General features: G+C 36.8%; 3 protein-coding genes across 6 annotated transcripts; 1 reads left to right on the plus strand and 2 right to left on the minus strand.

Annotated features, from left to right (window-relative positions):
• Positions 1-84: 84 nt before the first annotated feature.
• Positions 85-6,344, minus strand: LOC128991575 (histone deacetylase 3). Its single transcript, XM_054414587.1, has 2 exons — positions 6,230-6,344; positions 85-2,225 (listed from the first exon to the last, which is right to left on the minus strand). Exon 2 carries the CDS (start codon positions 2,140-2,142, stop codon positions 841-843), a length of 1,302 nt encoding a protein of 433 aa, XP_054270562.1. The 5' UTR covers positions 2,143-2,225; positions 6,230-6,344; the 3' UTR covers positions 85-840.
• A 967-nt stretch (positions 6,345-7,311) lies between these two features.
• Positions 7,312-10,914, plus strand: LOC128992296 (transmembrane protein 98-like). Of its 2 annotated transcripts, none has more exons than XM_054415793.1 (5): positions 7,312-7,397; positions 8,513-8,717; positions 9,446-9,665; positions 10,016-10,207; positions 10,725-10,914. In XM_054415793.1, exons 2-5 carry the CDS (start codon positions 8,572-8,574, stop codon positions 10,785-10,787), a joined length of 621 nt encoding a protein of 206 aa, XP_054271768.1. In that variant the 5' UTR covers positions 7,312-7,397; positions 8,513-8,571; the 3' UTR covers positions 10,788-10,914. The 2 variants fall into 2 exon arrangements, with proteins under 2 accessions (XP_054271768.1, XP_054271767.1); XM_054415792.1 differs by lacking the exon at positions 7,312-7,397 and adding an exon at positions 7,418-7,584.
• A 4,024-nt stretch (positions 10,915-14,938) lies between these two features.
• LOC128991752 (heat shock protein 70 A1-like) lies at positions 14,939-17,272 on the minus strand. Of its 3 annotated transcripts, none has more exons than XM_054414925.1 (2): positions 15,261-17,272; positions 14,939-15,182 (listed from the first exon to the last, which is right to left on the minus strand). In XM_054414925.1, exons 1-2 carry the CDS (start codon positions 17,161-17,163, stop codon positions 15,109-15,111), a joined length of 1,977 nt encoding a protein of 658 aa, XP_054270900.1. In that variant the 5' UTR covers positions 17,164-17,272; the 3' UTR covers positions 14,939-15,108. The 3 variants fall into 3 exon arrangements, with proteins under 3 accessions (XP_054270900.1, XP_054270898.1, XP_054270897.1); XM_054414923.1 differs by having other exon boundaries at positions 14,939-15,203; XM_054414922.1 differs by having other exon boundaries at positions 14,939-17,272.
• Between the last annotated feature and the right edge of the window lie 548 nt (positions 17,273-17,820).

Genomic DNA, 17,820 nt, shown 5'->3' on the forward strand with positions numbered 1-17,820 from the left:
GCATGTAAATAAATTTAAAAATTGTCTATAACTTAACAAATAGTTTATAAATAAACCTAATAAATAAACCTAAAAGATTGTAGTTTTGTAGTCTACTTTGATTATAAGATTACATTAAGATTACTGTACAATGTTTCTTATAAAAACTGTGATTTTTTCTGAGGCTGATCCAGAACCATTCGGTGTAAAAACAAAAAATAAATATGATAGCATAGGCCTAGTTATTATAATTTGTAAACATTTCCATTGATAAATAGAAAGTTACCAATAAAATATAAATATTCCTATAGTATACATCTAGCCTAATAAAAAATATTAACATAATTAAAACAAAAACACAATAAAAACATATAAAGTTGGTGATAATAACTGCATTGATCGTATGATAAAATAAAAATTATACAAATATATACATAATAATGTAAAATCTTGGTTGTAAGTAATAACGTTTTGTATAAAAATTAACTTTTGAGTACATAAAGTACAACATTCAAATGTGATTAATAATACCATATAATACATAAATAAGGAATAGCTTAAACACCCAGCATCTTCCTCTCTGTTCTCTTATGTATAGTAATATAAAAAGAAGCTTTACAAAAAGGTATAGTACTTTTTGTGTCTAAGCATTTATGTTGTCATCATTATTATTTGCAAACACTAACCAAGAGGAGGGCAGACATAACCTTGTTACTAAAGTACCTAGAACAGTACCTATTGTAATTCAGTCTTTACATGATTATGTACCACTTAACAGTTTTTCTACTGTTTCATTTTACTGTTTTACACTTTTGTTTTTAGAGGCAGATTTTTCTCAGCAGCTTTTCCACCAGTGTTGGACTACGTAGTCGATACCTCTTCACCATCTTGATCTTTATCACCATTATAAAACTCATTTACAGGCTCGATTTTAGCTTCTTCTTCTTCCTTCGTTATTCTCACATCTGGATCTTTGTCATCAACATTATTGTTGGCCATGTCTGGGAAAGCATCACCAGGAACGTCTTGCATCTGAACACTCGGTGAATTCTGTAACAACTTCAAGTTGTCGTACACGTTTTTCACGATCGTTTCCAAGTACTGCTTACTGTTAGCGTTGTCTTGTCTTGTCACGATGTCGGGATGAAGAGTAAAATCGGGAGCGAAGTATTCGAGGTATTCTGTATAAGGTAACTCGTTACTGATCGGTTCATCAACCAATAAGGAGGTCTCATAAGTCCAACAACGTGCGACATTACGCAACGTGTAACCCCCTCCCCCAACGGCCAGCAAAGGTACGTTCAAATCTCTGACAAATTTCACACACTCACCATGTCCTTTGGTGCTCAAACAAAAACAACCTAGCCTGTCTCCAGCCAGTGAGTCTGCACCACACTGTAACACAATAGCTGTCGGACGATAGAAGTCCATCACATACTGTATTACTGGCTGGAATACTTGGTAGTAGCTTGTGTCGTCTATACCTTCCTTCAGCGGAACATTGAGGGAATAATACCTACCATTCTCTGCTCCGATTTCGTACATGTCCCCTGTCCCGGGGAAAAAGAAATTCCCAAACTTATGAAATGAAACTGTCATTACTCGGTCAGTGAGGTAAAACGCCTCTTGCACGCCGTCACCGTGATGCACGTCAATATCAATATACAGCACTCGAGCGTGATACTTCAAAAGTTCAAGAATAGCGATTACTATGTCATTCACATAACAAAACCCTGACGCTTCAAATTTTTTTGCATGATGCAACCCACCTGACCAATTAATTGCGATGTCGCAAGAATTATGATTCAACTTTGTCGCACCTTGCAGAGACGCACCAGTGTACATAGAGCAAAAGTCAAAGAGTCCGTCAAACAATGGGCAATCGTCCCCCACATTACACTGAGTAAGGAACTTGGTATACCCTTGTAGATTCTGTGGCGTTACTCTTTGCAAGAACTCTATGTAGTCTTCCGAATGAAAGCGACACATGTCTAAGGAAGTTGCTCGGTAAGGTCGGTAAATCTCCATTTTTTTGTGCAAGCCATAGTTCATGACTAAACTGTGAATCACTGACAGTCTATGTGGTTTCATCGGATGTCCAGGTCCATAGTGAAAGTTCCCAACATCGTGATCGTAGAAGTAATTTACTTTTCTGTTACTCATCTTGCAGTTTATAGAATTTTATTGCACTTGCTTTAGGTGCTGCAGTCTAAAACTATGAGACACATGGCCACATTTTAGTAACCCTAGAACAAAACCCAAAATCGTTAAAGCATTTTGTATTATAAGTTGCAATAGGCAGGAAATTTGAATAACACCATTTTGATACTCTTTTCTATTTGAATTAGTGGCCTACCTTTTGTAGAAAAGCGCATGAGTACAGGATGGATACAGAACTCGCCCATTACAAAGCATAGATGCAATGTGGTAGCTACCGTAGATGAAACTCATCAAGCAGTGCTACCGATGGAGGAAATAACACACGTCAGTGTTCTGTTCTTGTAACAAATTAGGCTACTCCCCTATAATAAAAACAAAAGGCCCAAGATTGACATTCAAAAGGTGTTTCAGATTTTTTTTGTTCTTAGTAAAATTGAGTTACTTAATAATTTAAAATAATGTGACCAAGTTCATTACCTATATTGATTTAGGCCTATAGGCTATCACCAGAAACTAGATGTTTAGCTGAATATTACATGGTGTAAAGATCTCTCCGATGCAAGCGTTTTTGAAGTATTTATTTTTTTGTGTTTCACCCACTGTTTGAATAACACAAAAACAGTCTGGACGTGATATAAATCAACAACTTGGTTTACTATAACCTAGGCATACACTTAACCTCTCCTGCATAATTACCCAGTAAACAATGTTATTGGGGTACCTCTATAAAAATAGCTAGTGAAAAAAGACGGAAGAAAATAAATGGCGGCTGTCATTGGCTAGCTTAAGGTAGCATCCTAAGCAACGACAACAGCGGCTTTGGTTGTGCGGCTAAAGCTGTTACCATTGGCTCATCCTGCTTTGAATGTAAATTAACGGAACCCATGGCTGCAGTTCTGTATAGGCCTAGAGCTTACGATATATTATCGGATGAATAACGATACATACCGAAATACAACTTATCATCTATAATAATATCTTAACGATTTTGATTGTACCATTTGATATAAACAAAAACAACACCGTTATATCCCTTGTTTCCACGGAAAAAATACTAACTTAGCTTAAAAACGGAAGAAACTGTGAATTTTAGATAACTTAAGTTAAACTTATTTGTGTGCTAACAATAGGCTATCATCACTTTTGTAAATTTTGTTGATTTTCAAAGAAAAATGGTAATTATTCCGTATAGGTGCCTCCAAACGAATTTTTAATTTTGATATCTTACTTTATAGTTTTTTACCTCCTGAATCCAAATATACCATTATTTTTCACAGCTAGCTGATGAATATTTCTCAAGATATCGCCGTAATAATATACAACATTACAATAAACAAGGTAGGATGGATGCCATTTAAAAGTGGAATGTACTATGGGTATTTTATCCTTATTAATGATTTATTGATTTACTTATATTTCGCCGTTTAGAAATTACATACTAAAATGGTGCTATTCTAACATAACCTAACCTAACCAAACCTCTAGAATGTGTAAGCAAACTCCTTTTGATGTCAGAAAAGGTATGTCAGGGTGATAGGTCGTGCTTTATGTGAATTGGTGACTGCATTAAGTCCTTTGAAGGTAGGTTAGATTAGGTAAGTTAAAGTTTAGGTTATAATGTATCAAGTTGTTAGTTTATGCTACCTGCAGACTATTTTTGTAAAATTAAAATCCAGAAAAAACACTTCAAATTACTATTTCAAAAATGCAAGCAAGTGTTTTTCTCAGGATTTTAATTTTACAAAAACAGTCTGCAGGCAACATAAACTAACAACTCGATACATTATAACCTAAACTTTACCTTCCTAATCTAACCTAACTTCAAAACACTTAATCCATTACCAATTCACATACAGCACGACCTACCACCCTGACATGCCTAAATAAGAACTACAAGTAATTAGTCCACCAGTCCATCTATATCTCCATAATGTGACGAAATTCCTATTATAGAGAACATTAAGTTATTTGACTACAGAATCACTTGAAATGTTATCCATCCTATCTTGTTTATTGTAATGTTAAGCATGTTTTACGGCGATATCTTGAGAAATATTTATCAGCGGTGAAAAATAATGGTATATTTGGATTCAGGAGGTAAAAAACTATAAAGTAAGATATCAAAATTAACAATTCGTTTGGAGGCACCTATACGGAATAAATACCAGAAAAATGTTTGATTCCAAAACAAGCTACAGTAACTGTTAATACTTTTTTAATGAAATGGCGACCATACAAAGTAGGTATTTTAAGCCAATTATGAATGGAGATGAGTGTAGGATGACTGGTGCGATCTTGTAGTCTTGTTAGTGACTAAGGCCGACTTATTCCTTAGACACAGCTGTTAATTAATAGCCAATACAGCTAATGGCAACTAAGGGACCCTACAGTTTATAGTGGAATCCGAACCATATTTTTGCCTTGGTATATACGAATTGGTCTAATTTTCAGGATAGTACTGCGGATAGTCGTAGTACTCACTGGTGCGGACATTAATCCACACCAGGGAGTATCGCATCGACAGTGCAAAATGCGAATATGTGGAGACAAGATGAAGAACAGAATAATAGCTGAAAACCAGCTAAATTTTTAGATGCAAAAAATCCTCAAAATCGAAGCATCAGAACAACGTTAATTAAGTAGGTTTATTAAGTAGGTATATATTTCTTTATATTTTCATCTAACTAAGTTATAATTTAATTTACGTTTTAGTAATTGTTTTTTGTTAACTTAATTTTTATACAACAAATTGTGTTTTTGTTTTTACTTATTTATAGTTAGCCTATACATTCATTAAAACGTAAACAAACCAATTTTGAAATCAATGTTTATAGCCTAATAGAAAAATATAGACTAAGTTAAGTTAATCTAAATAGGCTATCAAACCGAACAATAAGTTTCATATACTTAGGCCTATAACTTATTGTACGCTTGGAACTGCAGCCGAACCCATTGCTATAACATGACTAGTATAAGTTAATATAGGTCTAGCTAGGCCTTAAGTATACTTATTTAAAGAATATAAAATCCATTCTCTGTTTTATTACGTTAAGCTTGAGGTAGGCTCATAAACTAAACCCCAAGTCTATAACTTAGTGGGTTAGTGATTGATTTGTAATGTGCAAAAAACTGTGGAAAGCTTATAATAGGCCTTAAGCCAGGTTTACACTATGTAGCAAAACCTGCTATAGGCTATAGCAGATTTGTGTAACATCTAGCAATGTTATATGGCATTTGCTAGAAGTAGAAAAAGTAACTTTTTAAAAGTGCTATATAACACTGCTAGGCTATATGTAGCAGATCCTGCTATATATAGCAAAAATTGTGCTATCCACCGGGAGTCGGTACAGATCAACAGAAATACATGCTACATCTAACATTGCTACATGTAGCAATGTTAGCCTATAAAAATATTTTTTGTCTAGCATCTGCTATATGTAGCATTTAGTGTCACCGGTGCACAGTTGTAGCCTCCTGGTTGCTCAGCGATCTTTGTTTCAATGGAAGGACTGGACAGTGCGCAGGATCGGGATGCAATCTGAACTGTTCCGTGGGCAATTTGAACTTTTCCGTGGACAACCGGTGTTGTGGTCATACGTAAAACGTTTTTGAAGCTACCAAATTGCCTTATTTCGCGTTTTAATTATGAATCGTTAGCGTGATCATCATCATTAAGGTCCCGTAGTAAATCAGCTACACTGTACTTTTTTCTCAAAGCAAGAAGCGGTTGAACCTAAAACTTGCTAAAACCTTCACTTCCGTCTCAGACTTCCTAAGATCACTGTGATAGCACTGATAGCTGCCACGAACAATGTCTCTTCGGCGTGAGATTTTCGATACGGAATGCGAATGAGGTTGTGTGTGAGGTTAAGCTATAGGCCTAGGCTATAGCAAAATTTACATAGTAGGTTTTGCTACATAGTGTAAACCCGGCTTTGCCGGTACTTACTTAATTGGTTGGATTAGCCTATGTAGCATCACCTCAATCAATCACCTTGTCAGTTAGTAAAGGATATGCCTAGGCTATTTTCTTGTTTAGTTTAAGGTTAGTTTGTCTTAACACAAAGGGAATTGATAAGTTTATGCCTACCTGGGAAATCTATTGCTAGATTATAAATTAGCACACCGCCAAAAGTCACAACAATTCGGGAATCGTTGTTGTGAATAACTCCGGCCTCATAAGCCTACTTCCTACTTCATTGATGATTTCTTGAACAATACAATTATTATTGGCATATAGGCTTGGATTGGAGGGAGCTTGGACTCTTCACTTCACTCTTCTTGGCTTGGGCTTGGACTTAGTTGGACTTGGATTGGAACTCGAGCCTGGAACTTGAACTTGGAGTCCAACAATAACAATCAAACCAAAACAAAACACTAATTTGACAGTTACATTTGACAGTTAATCTGGTGATCTTTTGTTTGCAATCCGAGTGACGTCAGAATATGACGGGAATAGCACACCTATGTTTTTCCTTCCACCATGATTAAACTGCTGGTGGCGGTAACTACAGGTGTATTAGAGGTGGCTGTGCTACAGGCCGCGGCCTGGTAGAATTGGCAACGTCGCAAGATGTGTTGTTCAGTGACAGACGTCCCATAAGATAACATGGCAGACAGGTGACATCAGTTCATTAATTTGCACTTTATTGATTTAAATAAAAAATGTATGAACATAAATTTATTGAAGTATTGAAAATAGAACATACAGAATCTAAAACCGAAACAATATGAATTAAAAATCTATATCTATTCTGTACAATTTTAAGGGGAGTCAATATTGACATAGTCCAGTAACCAATCTTTCGTAAATACAGTACACAAATACCATTAGCTGCTTCCAAACAAAACAGGCTGTTACAATACCACTTGCGACGTTGCCAGTTCGAAGGCCGCGGCCTGGAGTTAAAGGCATCCGTGGTTGTGGTGGTGCCTAGAATGGGTAGGGTAGGTAACCCACTACTTTTGTATTTTTGTGGTGATGGGTTATTCGCCCCTCTGACCATAACACTGAGGAGGCGCCGATGACGGGTTTTCGTGGTGGCTTGACGGCGACCTTTAGATCAATAGTCAATAGTTATTATACTTTTAGTCTGTATTATTCATTTATTTTAGGGGCCGGTGGAGAAATGTTAATCGTTGTCATTGGGATTGGATGTCTTTGAGTTTTGTTATGTCTCTGTCTCAGTCAGGCTGTCTGTTGTGTTTTTGTTTTGTGTTGTCTTTTTAAGTTGTTTATTATCAAATTAATTTGTGTGGTAATATACCTAACTTATTTACTACGTTTTAACTTAAAGCATTTTCAAGCTTTCGATAATCATTTATATGTTTTACATTTAAATATTTTAGTTTATTATAGAAACAGTTTTCTTGTCACTGTTGTACTAATTTAGGCCAGGCCTGCTTGGTTTTGTCAATTAGACCCTGCATTATTACTTAAGACAGGTACCTTTGCTTATCAGACAATTCATTACTAAACACCCATGCCTAGGCGAAGACAACACGTAATTTTGTTGGATATGTTTACCATATTATCAACCAAGTTCCATTAACAATTTAGGCCTAGCCCTAGATTTTGCGTCAATTTTTCGATTATCTGGCTGTTGCAAAGGGCTGCGACTAAGACAAGAGGTGTAGCTAAGAGAGTTTTGAAAGTTTAAGAAGTATAATAAGTTGCACGCGATAAAATCGAGAGCAAGTTAGATTGCAGACAAGTACCCCAGCCTAACTTACATGTCCAAAAAACTTGTCTTGAGTAGGTTCCTACTGAGGACCAGCTACGATGTAGCCTACAGTCATACCACACATAAATAGCATACTACGTTTTAATCTCATCTCATCTTCCTCAAGAAAGTCTCATAAATTAATTAAATAAACGGTATCAGCAATACCGTTTATTTAATAATAAATTTACTTTCTCCAATTAGCTAACAACCCTTATCATGGGTAGCCTAAGCGGTGGATGTATGGAAAATTACATTTTATAAGGATCATCACAACATTTGCATTTTTTATAGAATTAAAAGGACTAAACTTAAAGTTGTGATACCATAAAAAATTTGGTTCAAAATCGGTGAAGCTTTTAAAATCCGATTTTTTATTTTGGGACAGTGGCGGATCTGAAACAGTCACAAGGGGGGGGGGGATGTGTGAACCGAGGTGTTCGGGGGTACCCCCCTCCAATCCACCCTGAGAAATTTGTGTAAACAATACCTTCTCCATTATACCTAGGCCTATAAGGGGAGAAAGTAAAAATGGACACTCAAGACTCTGCTAATTAAAATCTAGACTAGATTAAAATTTATACCTAACTTGATAATATGACAATTGTACTAACCTAAATTTTTAAAGCTGTTACCCTGGTGTGTTTCAGAATTTGGTCAGTTCTGTGTTTGTTGCTAGTTTTGAAAGGAAAATAATCTGAATCTGATCATGGAGCTAGTCGTCACAGCAGCCATTGTGATTCTTGGAGTCATATTTACTGGAGCTTTCCTAAGTTTGGTTTTGATCTGCCAACATAAGAATATTAGAGACAAAACTTCAAGATACGTAAAAAAGCTTGCTAAGTCTGATGTAAGGTAAGTTGCCTAGTGTGAATTTATATGATGTAGCCTATGAAGTTTATTTCTAGACCCAAATTGAAATAAATACTCCCTTGGATTAATCCACCAGACAAAATTTAAAAAAATGTTGTAATTTAACTAGGCCTACTACATTTCTTAACATTTAAAATTGTTGCTTCTCAACCCACAATTTTACACAACATTTTTAAGTTTATTCTAGCCTCTTATTCACTATGGATTTTAACTCCACTTATCCAATAGCTTGGAGATGTTTGTATTGCTTTTATTTTGAGGGTCGACCACATTAAAACACATTTAATTTGTTGTTGTTGTTTGTTAATAAGGTTTTTTAGCGAAGTACATTTGTGTGACTTTGTTCAATCTGGGGCAATTTCTACTTGGCCTCTAACTGCAAACTCAATAGGCGTAGTTCAAAATCCTTGTAGGCCCTATATCTTCACTGATGATAAAATAGCTTAAGTTCAGTTGTTATAGTGCTTGCTTAACTCACAATCGGAAAGTCGCTGACTGGCCGATTCGATCCTGAGAAATGTCAGTAGCTTTTCGACAATTTAAAACTAAGCCCAGCTGTCCTTGGCCATTGGGCTTTAAATAAATGGTCCTGGCTAATAAAACAGCTTATCTTACTAAGACTCACAGATACACAGATCCACTCTATTCTAAACTACGCTAATCATGCTTTCATATTTAATTGTACTGTAATGATAATCAACATGTTGTAGCCAATTTGAAGACTGCTTAATGGAATCGGACGTAGAGTTAGGTGAGGTCTGCCTGCATCCGCACATAGAGAGCATCCTTGCGCAGGAATGGGTGGGGGACGCTACGGGACTGGTGTCTCACTGCATGGCGATACTCAAGATATGCCATCGGCTGGTCAACCACGTAGCAGACGTCGCGGTTCATCCGGAACACCAGAACAGACTTCAGGATATAATACAGGTGGGTGATGCAGTCAGGAAATGTGAAGGGTGTGAATCCTCCGAGGGAAAGTTCCCTTGTCGATAAAATGCGCTGCTGATTTTTTACTTTCTCCCCCTTTTATATGGAAAAAATATTGTTTTCGTAAAAATGTTTAAGTTTGAGTTTAGGGTGGCAATATTTGTCTTGACCCTTGGGTCCCCTAGAACCCAAAAAGTTATTTTTCTAAGTGATATCTCTGTGTGTGTGTGTGTGGTTGTGTACATAGCTAAAATTACATCTGTGGTCTGATTTTGAAGAAATTTGGTATGTGGGTAGTACTTCATGGTATCTGTGAAACAAAATATTAGGTAAGATATTTGCTATTACAGGTGGCTAGGAGGATCTCTATCAGAGCAGATGACATGGTAAGGGCCATGTACCCTCCTCTAGACGCTAGACTGCTCGAAGCGAGGACGGTGGGTCTGGTGTTGTCTGTCTCTCACCTCACTCTGGTGGCCCGCGTAGGAACCAAGCCTGACTGGATACAACAATCACTTGCGGAAATGGACACACACCTCTTGGTATGTGTTTAGAACATTCTAATTTATTACATTTTCTCAGAAATTTCAATAAGACATCTTTCCTTGGCCAATACAGTGTGCAGTGCAAAATCCCATAACTTGTGGTAAAGCGATTCAATCCAGAGGAGAGAATCACAGTATAATCCCTCTCGCTCTTCAAAATAAAATAATTCCAAACCATCAGTCCGTATATAACATCGAATGGATATGTTTTTAAGGCTCACATTATGTGTTTAATAACAAACTACAGTACAATAAAGTAGGAGGTAGGCTTTCATGGTCAAAGCATACTTTATAATTTACTTTAATACTTTAATCTGAAATGGCGACCATACAAAGGTAGGTATTTTAAGCCAAGTAGCCTACCGTATTAATGGAGATGAGTGCTCACTTTGAAAAGTGTAGGCTGCATGGGAAACCCAGGAAACTCGACACTGCAAACCAGTCAACTGATGCATTAACGTTTAGGTTTATGTCATGTTTATCGTTACATTTAAATGTTGTTATAATTTTTCAGGTGTTGAGGGAAGCTGCGTTGTCGCAGGAAGCAGCCTGTAGAATACAGAACGTGATTGCTTGAAAGTGCATTTCCTGTTGAAACTCTTACTTCGTCTTCCAACTCTGCCAACCATTGATTTTCTTGATGTTTAACATGTGGTATGTTAATTCTTCCTAAGATTAAGAATGATTGTCTCATTATCGTACTATATTTGACATTTTCACTTGAAATTACCTTAAAGACGAAACTGCATTTTTTTATATTAGCCAAAAAATATTTTGCTACAATTTTTGACTATTTTTGTTGTAATCCGTCCACACTCTCAGTTTTTGTTATAAATCTTAAAAATCTGTATCAAACTGACATACCTAAAAATATTTTTAAGTTTAGAAATAAAATTGATTGCTTGAGTCTATTATTTTAAAGCGTAGAGGCTATATGTTTTATGTTTTGTAAGACATTCCGTTTAATATAAACATTCCGTGCCTCATGGTTCTGTACATACTATATTTCATACTAATGTATGGATTTAGTTTTTTAAGACACAAGCTGTATTCTTTATCATATATCTGTGATAGTTGTAAATGAAGTGCCTTAATTGGGATTTCCAATTTGTTCCTCCCAAAAGCCTTGAACTATATTTTCTTCCATGACTACCTATAATTAATACAGTAATTTGTTGATATATAATAAGAGTTTATTTTGCAAGGTGTTATTTGTTTTCAAACTAGAAATAACTTATTTATTTAAGTGTTAAAAGACATAAACGTAATTTATATTGACTGTTCATGTAACATTTTCTATGATACCGACAAATATTTTCTGACATACTGATATCAATAATTAAATTCTAACACTAACAAGTATTTTGTTGTAAGATTTATATACTCGTGTTTAGGTATAAAAAGATTTATTTGTAGTATTTTATGTATTGTTTTTAAGATCCAAGAAGCTCTTCCAAGTTAAATTCTTGAACTAAATTTTACAATTAATTGTATGTGAAATACGTTTTTTAGGGACCGAGTCCAACTAGCTTACACAAGTCAAAGGGCTTTAAGATATACAAAAACGTCAAATGATGTAGCAGTGACATTTAAATAGATCTGACTTTAGTTGTAGATATATTATTTGCTTCAGTATATTTTGAAGAATATCTTAATGTATTATATGTTACAAATGCACATATTGTATTTACATTTGCATTTACTTAGAGTAGTGTGATTAAACCGTCTAAAATAGGTTAATGCCAAGTATAGGCATTAAAGGCAACTGAAAAATCTCTATTTGAATATTCACGTCTGATTTGTTTGGACTGAAGGTCAATCATAAACTATATTTAGAGATCTGTTAAAATCTACCATTAGTCGTTTTGTTTCAATTTTATAGTTTTTTGAGAGTTGTTGGTTTGCTGAAAATAAAAAAAAATATTTTTGTACAAGTATATCGCATTTTTATACCTTTTTGATTAAAATTTTAGGTTTTTGTCATCCTAACTACATCATTTACTACAAGTTTTATTCCATTATGTCGCTTGTAAGAAAGGGACGTAAGTACACATCATCATGACGCCTTCGTCTTGCAAACGGTTTGGTATACAGGGTGTCCCGGAACTCTCTTTTGTGTATTTATTTGTTCCTTACGTTAAAAAAATGCAATAAACACCATATAAGAATGAGTCTAAGTTGCTAAGATGACTGGTTTTCTGTCTATGTGTGTGTATGTAATTTTCAAAAATGAATCCACAACTTTCGAACTCCTTGCGATTGACTTGAAACTTGGTACCTAAGTAGTGACAGGTAAGTCTAATCTTTGCACAGAGTATCAGGTTTATAAAAATTGTACCAATCCAAAATGACAGTATGTCTATGTCTATGTCTAGTATCAGGTTTATAAAAATTGTACCAATCCAAAATGACAGCCATTTAAAAAATTTTGTAAATAAGTTTAAAACCAGTGATGATACAAAAACTATCAAGAGTATACGTTTTCAGGAAATGTTATGACTAATCCAACGGTTTTTGACAGATTTTTGAAAGATCGGTTAATAAACAACCAAGGTAAAACAATTTATGTGAGACCGCGCATGGTCCAGACCGCCGCATCATACCTCACCAACGTATCACCGACGAGTCATGGTGCAACAATGGTAAAACAAACATTTTTATATCTTGGGTGATTTTATATTTTATATTACTGCGCGTTTATAATAGCCTATAGAGATTAAAGCAGATTTAATTTTACCAATATGAGAACTATTTAATCACTCACTCATTAGTATTTACTGGACATGAAAAACATGATTTTAAAATAATTTTACAGTTTATCTGGTTTGAAACTTACCTTTACCTGTGCTTGTGCTGCTTGTATTGTTGTTGGTTCTGCAGGCCTCCCAATCAGAAGTAGCTGCTATGGAATTGTGCCTATGGTAGGCATCATGAAGTAAAGTGAGATTTAGGCAATTGTGCAAGTACCAGTAAACCAACTAACAATTACTAGTTCAAGTTCACTCTCCTCTGTAGGCCTTTGTGTAGTCTACTGACACCTGGTAGTGAATGTGTATAAAAGCCATGTATTAAAGTATTAAGTATTGTGTCATGAACAGACATCATTCAATTTTTAAATTGTCTTGCAAAACTAATCTTGAAAAGTTGATAGCATCTACCTTGTAAAAGACATTTCACATTTGGTTGCTTACGAACATATGTAAGCTATTCATTTTTCAAACTGGTAGCTTTATAAATCATTATTGTTTAGTATTTAGAAGGAAAAAGGAACTATTAACTTTATATTAATTCAAAAGAAGAATATTTATTTTATTTTAAATACAAATGGTAATGCCAAACGCCAAAGCCACAGAACCCAAGTCCATTTTATCTTCAGACAACAATCTTATCGCTCTATTCATGTCATTGTCCTTATCGCTTGTCGTTCGCCTCAGACAGGTATCCTGGTCATTCTCTCTCTGTCCACGGCCCTATTAATATGGTCTAGTACCGGCCACCTCTTTTAATCTCATTTCTATTTACATTATTTCATCAAGTTGTTTCAGTTTTCATTTTTATTGCAATTAATATTGCCCAATCTTATTCTGAAGTTATTTTTTGTTGTTTTAGTGACAAGTAGTATTTTTATTTGCGTTTTATTAACTCACGAATCATGCACCATCAAGTAATCAAAGTGTCCTGTGCGGTGTCGCGACTTCCGTGTAATTAAAGTGGCCACGAACAATAAAAGACTTAGCGTTACGTGCGAACATCAAGCCTTCAAGCAGAAAGAAGAGCGAAAATCGTCTCATCCAACATCCAACTACCAAGGGTTCGTCACAGCGCCGACACTAATCTGAAGTTCAAATACGCCATCTTTCCCACTTCCCCCTACGTCTGCACTGGAGTTTGTAAAGGTACATGTTTTCAAGTTTCTTATTATTTTCCGCAATGTAATTTGCGGTGGTCCTTCGTAATTTACCTATGAATAATCACTTTTAATATTCAATTTTTAAATAAATACACTCATACGTAACAATTATAGTTGGCCTATAGTTTATACACTTTGTTGTATCCTAAGTAAAAATCATTGATGTGAGGTATCCTCATAGGATATTAGTTAATGCAATCCAAACAATTAAATACATTTATTATAAATTATTTTTTTGATTATTTCTTATTTAGCATTTCAAACTCCTAATCTGTGATATCTATCTTTCCTCAATTTATAACAATCATTGAATTGTAAATACCTTTTTGATTTCTTTATGGACACCATTAAGATGATCTTTCTGACATAAAACTTGCAACCAAAGATATAGTTTGTAACCAATTTTTGTCAGTTCTGTTGATAATGTTGGCTCAATTATTTATCTGATTGTTTTTGGCTAACTATATTTCTATTGTATTCTATCTTTTGTACTCAATATCAATAATATAGGCCTAATGTTTAAGCCATTACACAAATGATATATTCAAGTTATGAATTGCCTCTTGAACACTCATTGTTCTTACACACTTTCTAATAGGAAGACATATTATTTCTCTTTGAAATTATAGCAAAAAAATATTTTTTTAACCAGTAGATTGGACACTGATTTAATAAGCTAATTTATTTCTTACTTCCACTTTGAAATATGTTTTTAAAAATTTATAATTTCTTCTCACAGGCCTATATATTACTGAAAGTTAATTGTCAGTTTGATACTAAAAATAAAATAGAGTATTTAGGGAAAATAATAACTCAGATTTTAAATAATTAACACTAGTTTATTGTGTATAATGCAATATAACTACAGAACATCACAATAAGCTAATCTTAATTAAAATAAACAAAAATCATAACAGGAAATTATAAAAAAGATGTAAATAGGAACCAGTCTTGAGAATTAAAATACAACATACATGGGTGGTGAAATTTAGTCAACCTCTTCAATGGTTGGTCCTCCTCGGCCAGAGTTGGGGTTGAAGCCGCCTGCGCCGGGGAAGCCACCTGCGCCGGGGTTGAAGCCGCCTGCTCCGGGGAAGCCACCAGCACCGGGGTTGAAGCCGCCTGCACCGGGAAAGCCACCTGCGCCGGGGTTGAAGCCGCCTGCACCGGGGTTACAACCACCTGCGCCGGGAGCACCTTGGCCTGCGCCGTGGAGCTTGGACATGATCGGAGAGCACTGCTTGGTCAGTTCTCGGAGTCGGTGTTCATATTCCTCCTTGTCCGCCAAAGTGTTGTTGTCGAGCCACTGCAGCACCTCGTCACATTCTCGCTTGACGGTGTTCTTGTCAGCTTCACTCAGTTTGTCCCCGGCGTCATCAACCGCCTGCTTCACGTTGAAGGTGTAACTCTCCAGTTGGTTCCTAGCTGAGATCCTTTCTCTCTGCTTCTCATCTTCTTCCTTATACCTCTCGGCCTCGTTGACCATCCTGTCAATCTCCTCCTTGCTCAGTCGACCCTTGTTGTTCTGGATCGTGATGTTCTTTGATTTACCAGAGCTGGTGTCTTTGGCGGAGACGTTCAGGATACCATTGGCGTCCAGGTCAAAGGTGACGTCGATCTTGGGTACGCCTCGAGGTGCGGGCGGGATTCCTGTTAGGTCGAATGTTCCCAAGAGGTTGTTGTCCTTGGTCATCACACGCTCGCCCTCGAAGACCTGGATGGTGACAGCTGGTTGGTTGTCTGCGTAGGTGGTGAAGGTTTGTGTCTGCTTGCACGGGATTCTGGCATTCCTCTCGATGATCTTGGTCATCACTCCGCCTGCCGTCTCGATACCAAGTGACAGAGGAGCGACGTCAACAAGCAGCACGTCCTGGATGGCAGTACTCTGGTCCCCGGAGAGGATGGCAGCCTGGACCGCAGCACCGTAGGCGACAGCCTCGTCAGGGTTGATGGAGAGGTTTAGAGACTTGCCGTTGAAGAAGTTCTGCAGCAGATTCTGGATCTTTGGAATGCGGGTGGATCCTCCCACAAGGACTACATCGTGGATGGATGATTTGTCGAGTTTGGCATCATTCAACGCCTTCTCGACAGGCTGTAGTGTGTTGCGGAACAGGTCTGAGCAGAGTTCCTCGAAGCGTGCTCTCGAGACCTTGGTGTAGAAGTCGATACCCTCGTAGAGTGCATCAATCTCGATGTTGGCCTCGGTGCTGGATGACAGAGTGCGCTTGGCTCGCTCGGCCGCTGTCCTCAACCTGCGGAGAGCCCTTGGGTTGGAGCGGATGTCCTTGCGGAACTTCCTCTTGAACTCCTCGGCTAGATGGGTGACTAGACGGTTGTCAAAGTCCTCACCTCCCAGATGTGTGTCGCCTGCCGTAGCTTTCACCTCGAAGAGGGAGCCCTCGTCGATGGTCAGGATGGAGACATCAAAAGTGCCGCCGCCAAGATCGAAAATTAAAACATTCCTCTCTCCTTTAAGGTTCTTATCTAATCCATAAGCTAAAGCTGCTGCTGTGGGTTCATTGATGATTCGGAGGACATTCAACCCAGCAATGGCCCCCGCATCTTTTGTAGCCTGTCTTTGCGAGTCATTAAAGTAAGCCGGAACTGTGATAACTGCATCTCTAACTGTACCGCCGAGGTAGGCCTCTGCGGTCTCCTTCATTTTTGTTAAAACCATGGAACTAATTTCTTCTGGGGCAAATACTTTTCTTTCACCTTTAAACTCTACTTGGATTTTAGGTTTACCACAGTCACTAACTACTTTGAATGGCCAATGTTTGATGTCTTGTTGAATTTTGGGGTCATCAAATTTTCTGCCAATTAATCTTTTAGCATCGAATACTGTGTTTTCTGGGTTCATGGCTACCTGGTTCTTGGCGGCATCTCCTATCAGCCTCTCTGTGTCTGTGAAGGCGACGTAGCTGGGAGTCGTCCTGTTGCCTTGGTCGTTGGCGATGATCTCCACCTTCCCCTGCTGCCACACACCAACGCAGGAGTAGGTCGTTCCCAAGTCGATTCCAATAGCTGGCATTTTTCCTGGCATGATGATCGTCTATAATACACTTGACACAGAATAAAATCACTTCAGATATCGCACTGAACAAATAAACGCACTGGATAAGATCGCTTTAGTCACTTTGTGTTGCGCTGACTCTTTCAAACTGAAGAGCTAGGGCGAGCGGCTCGTATTTATAACCAGCTGACTTGTTCTCGAAGCTTCTCAGCTGTTTGAGGCGCTGCGGCGCTCTCATTGGCCGAGAAGCTTCTCGAGCTGCGCTCTGATTGGTCGACGGCGCGTGTATTGATCTCCACCGCTGTTCCCGCTCTTTCACGAACTTTCTAGCAAACGCAAACTTCTGTCAGATTCTGATTCTTTGTAGAATACAACGCTATTTTGGGAATAACTTTGCCAAAATAATTTCGTTTTCCTTCGTGTGAATTTAACTATACAATATTAAGACGATATTATTACAATATTATTGGTTTTAATTGTGAATTTAATTTATTATGATAACAAATACAGACATCAATATTATTTCAAATTTTATATTATTTATCTCTTAAACATTTGAAACATTTTTAAATTATAAATTTAATATGATTTTGAAATATTTATTTCATTTTAAGTACTTTAAAATTCTAGAAACTACCTAACATTTAATTATTCTAATATTATTATCAGGTTTATATATCTTTAGAA

The sequence above is a fragment of the Macrosteles quadrilineatus genome, unplaced genomic scaffold, assembly GCF_028750875.1.
Source record: "Macrosteles quadrilineatus isolate MER2022 unplaced genomic scaffold, UCM_ALF_1.0 Scaffold_4__1_contigs__length_99947679, whole genome shotgun sequence".
Classification (NCBI taxonomy): Eukaryota; Metazoa; Arthropoda; class Insecta; order Hemiptera; family Cicadellidae; genus Macrosteles; species Macrosteles quadrilineatus.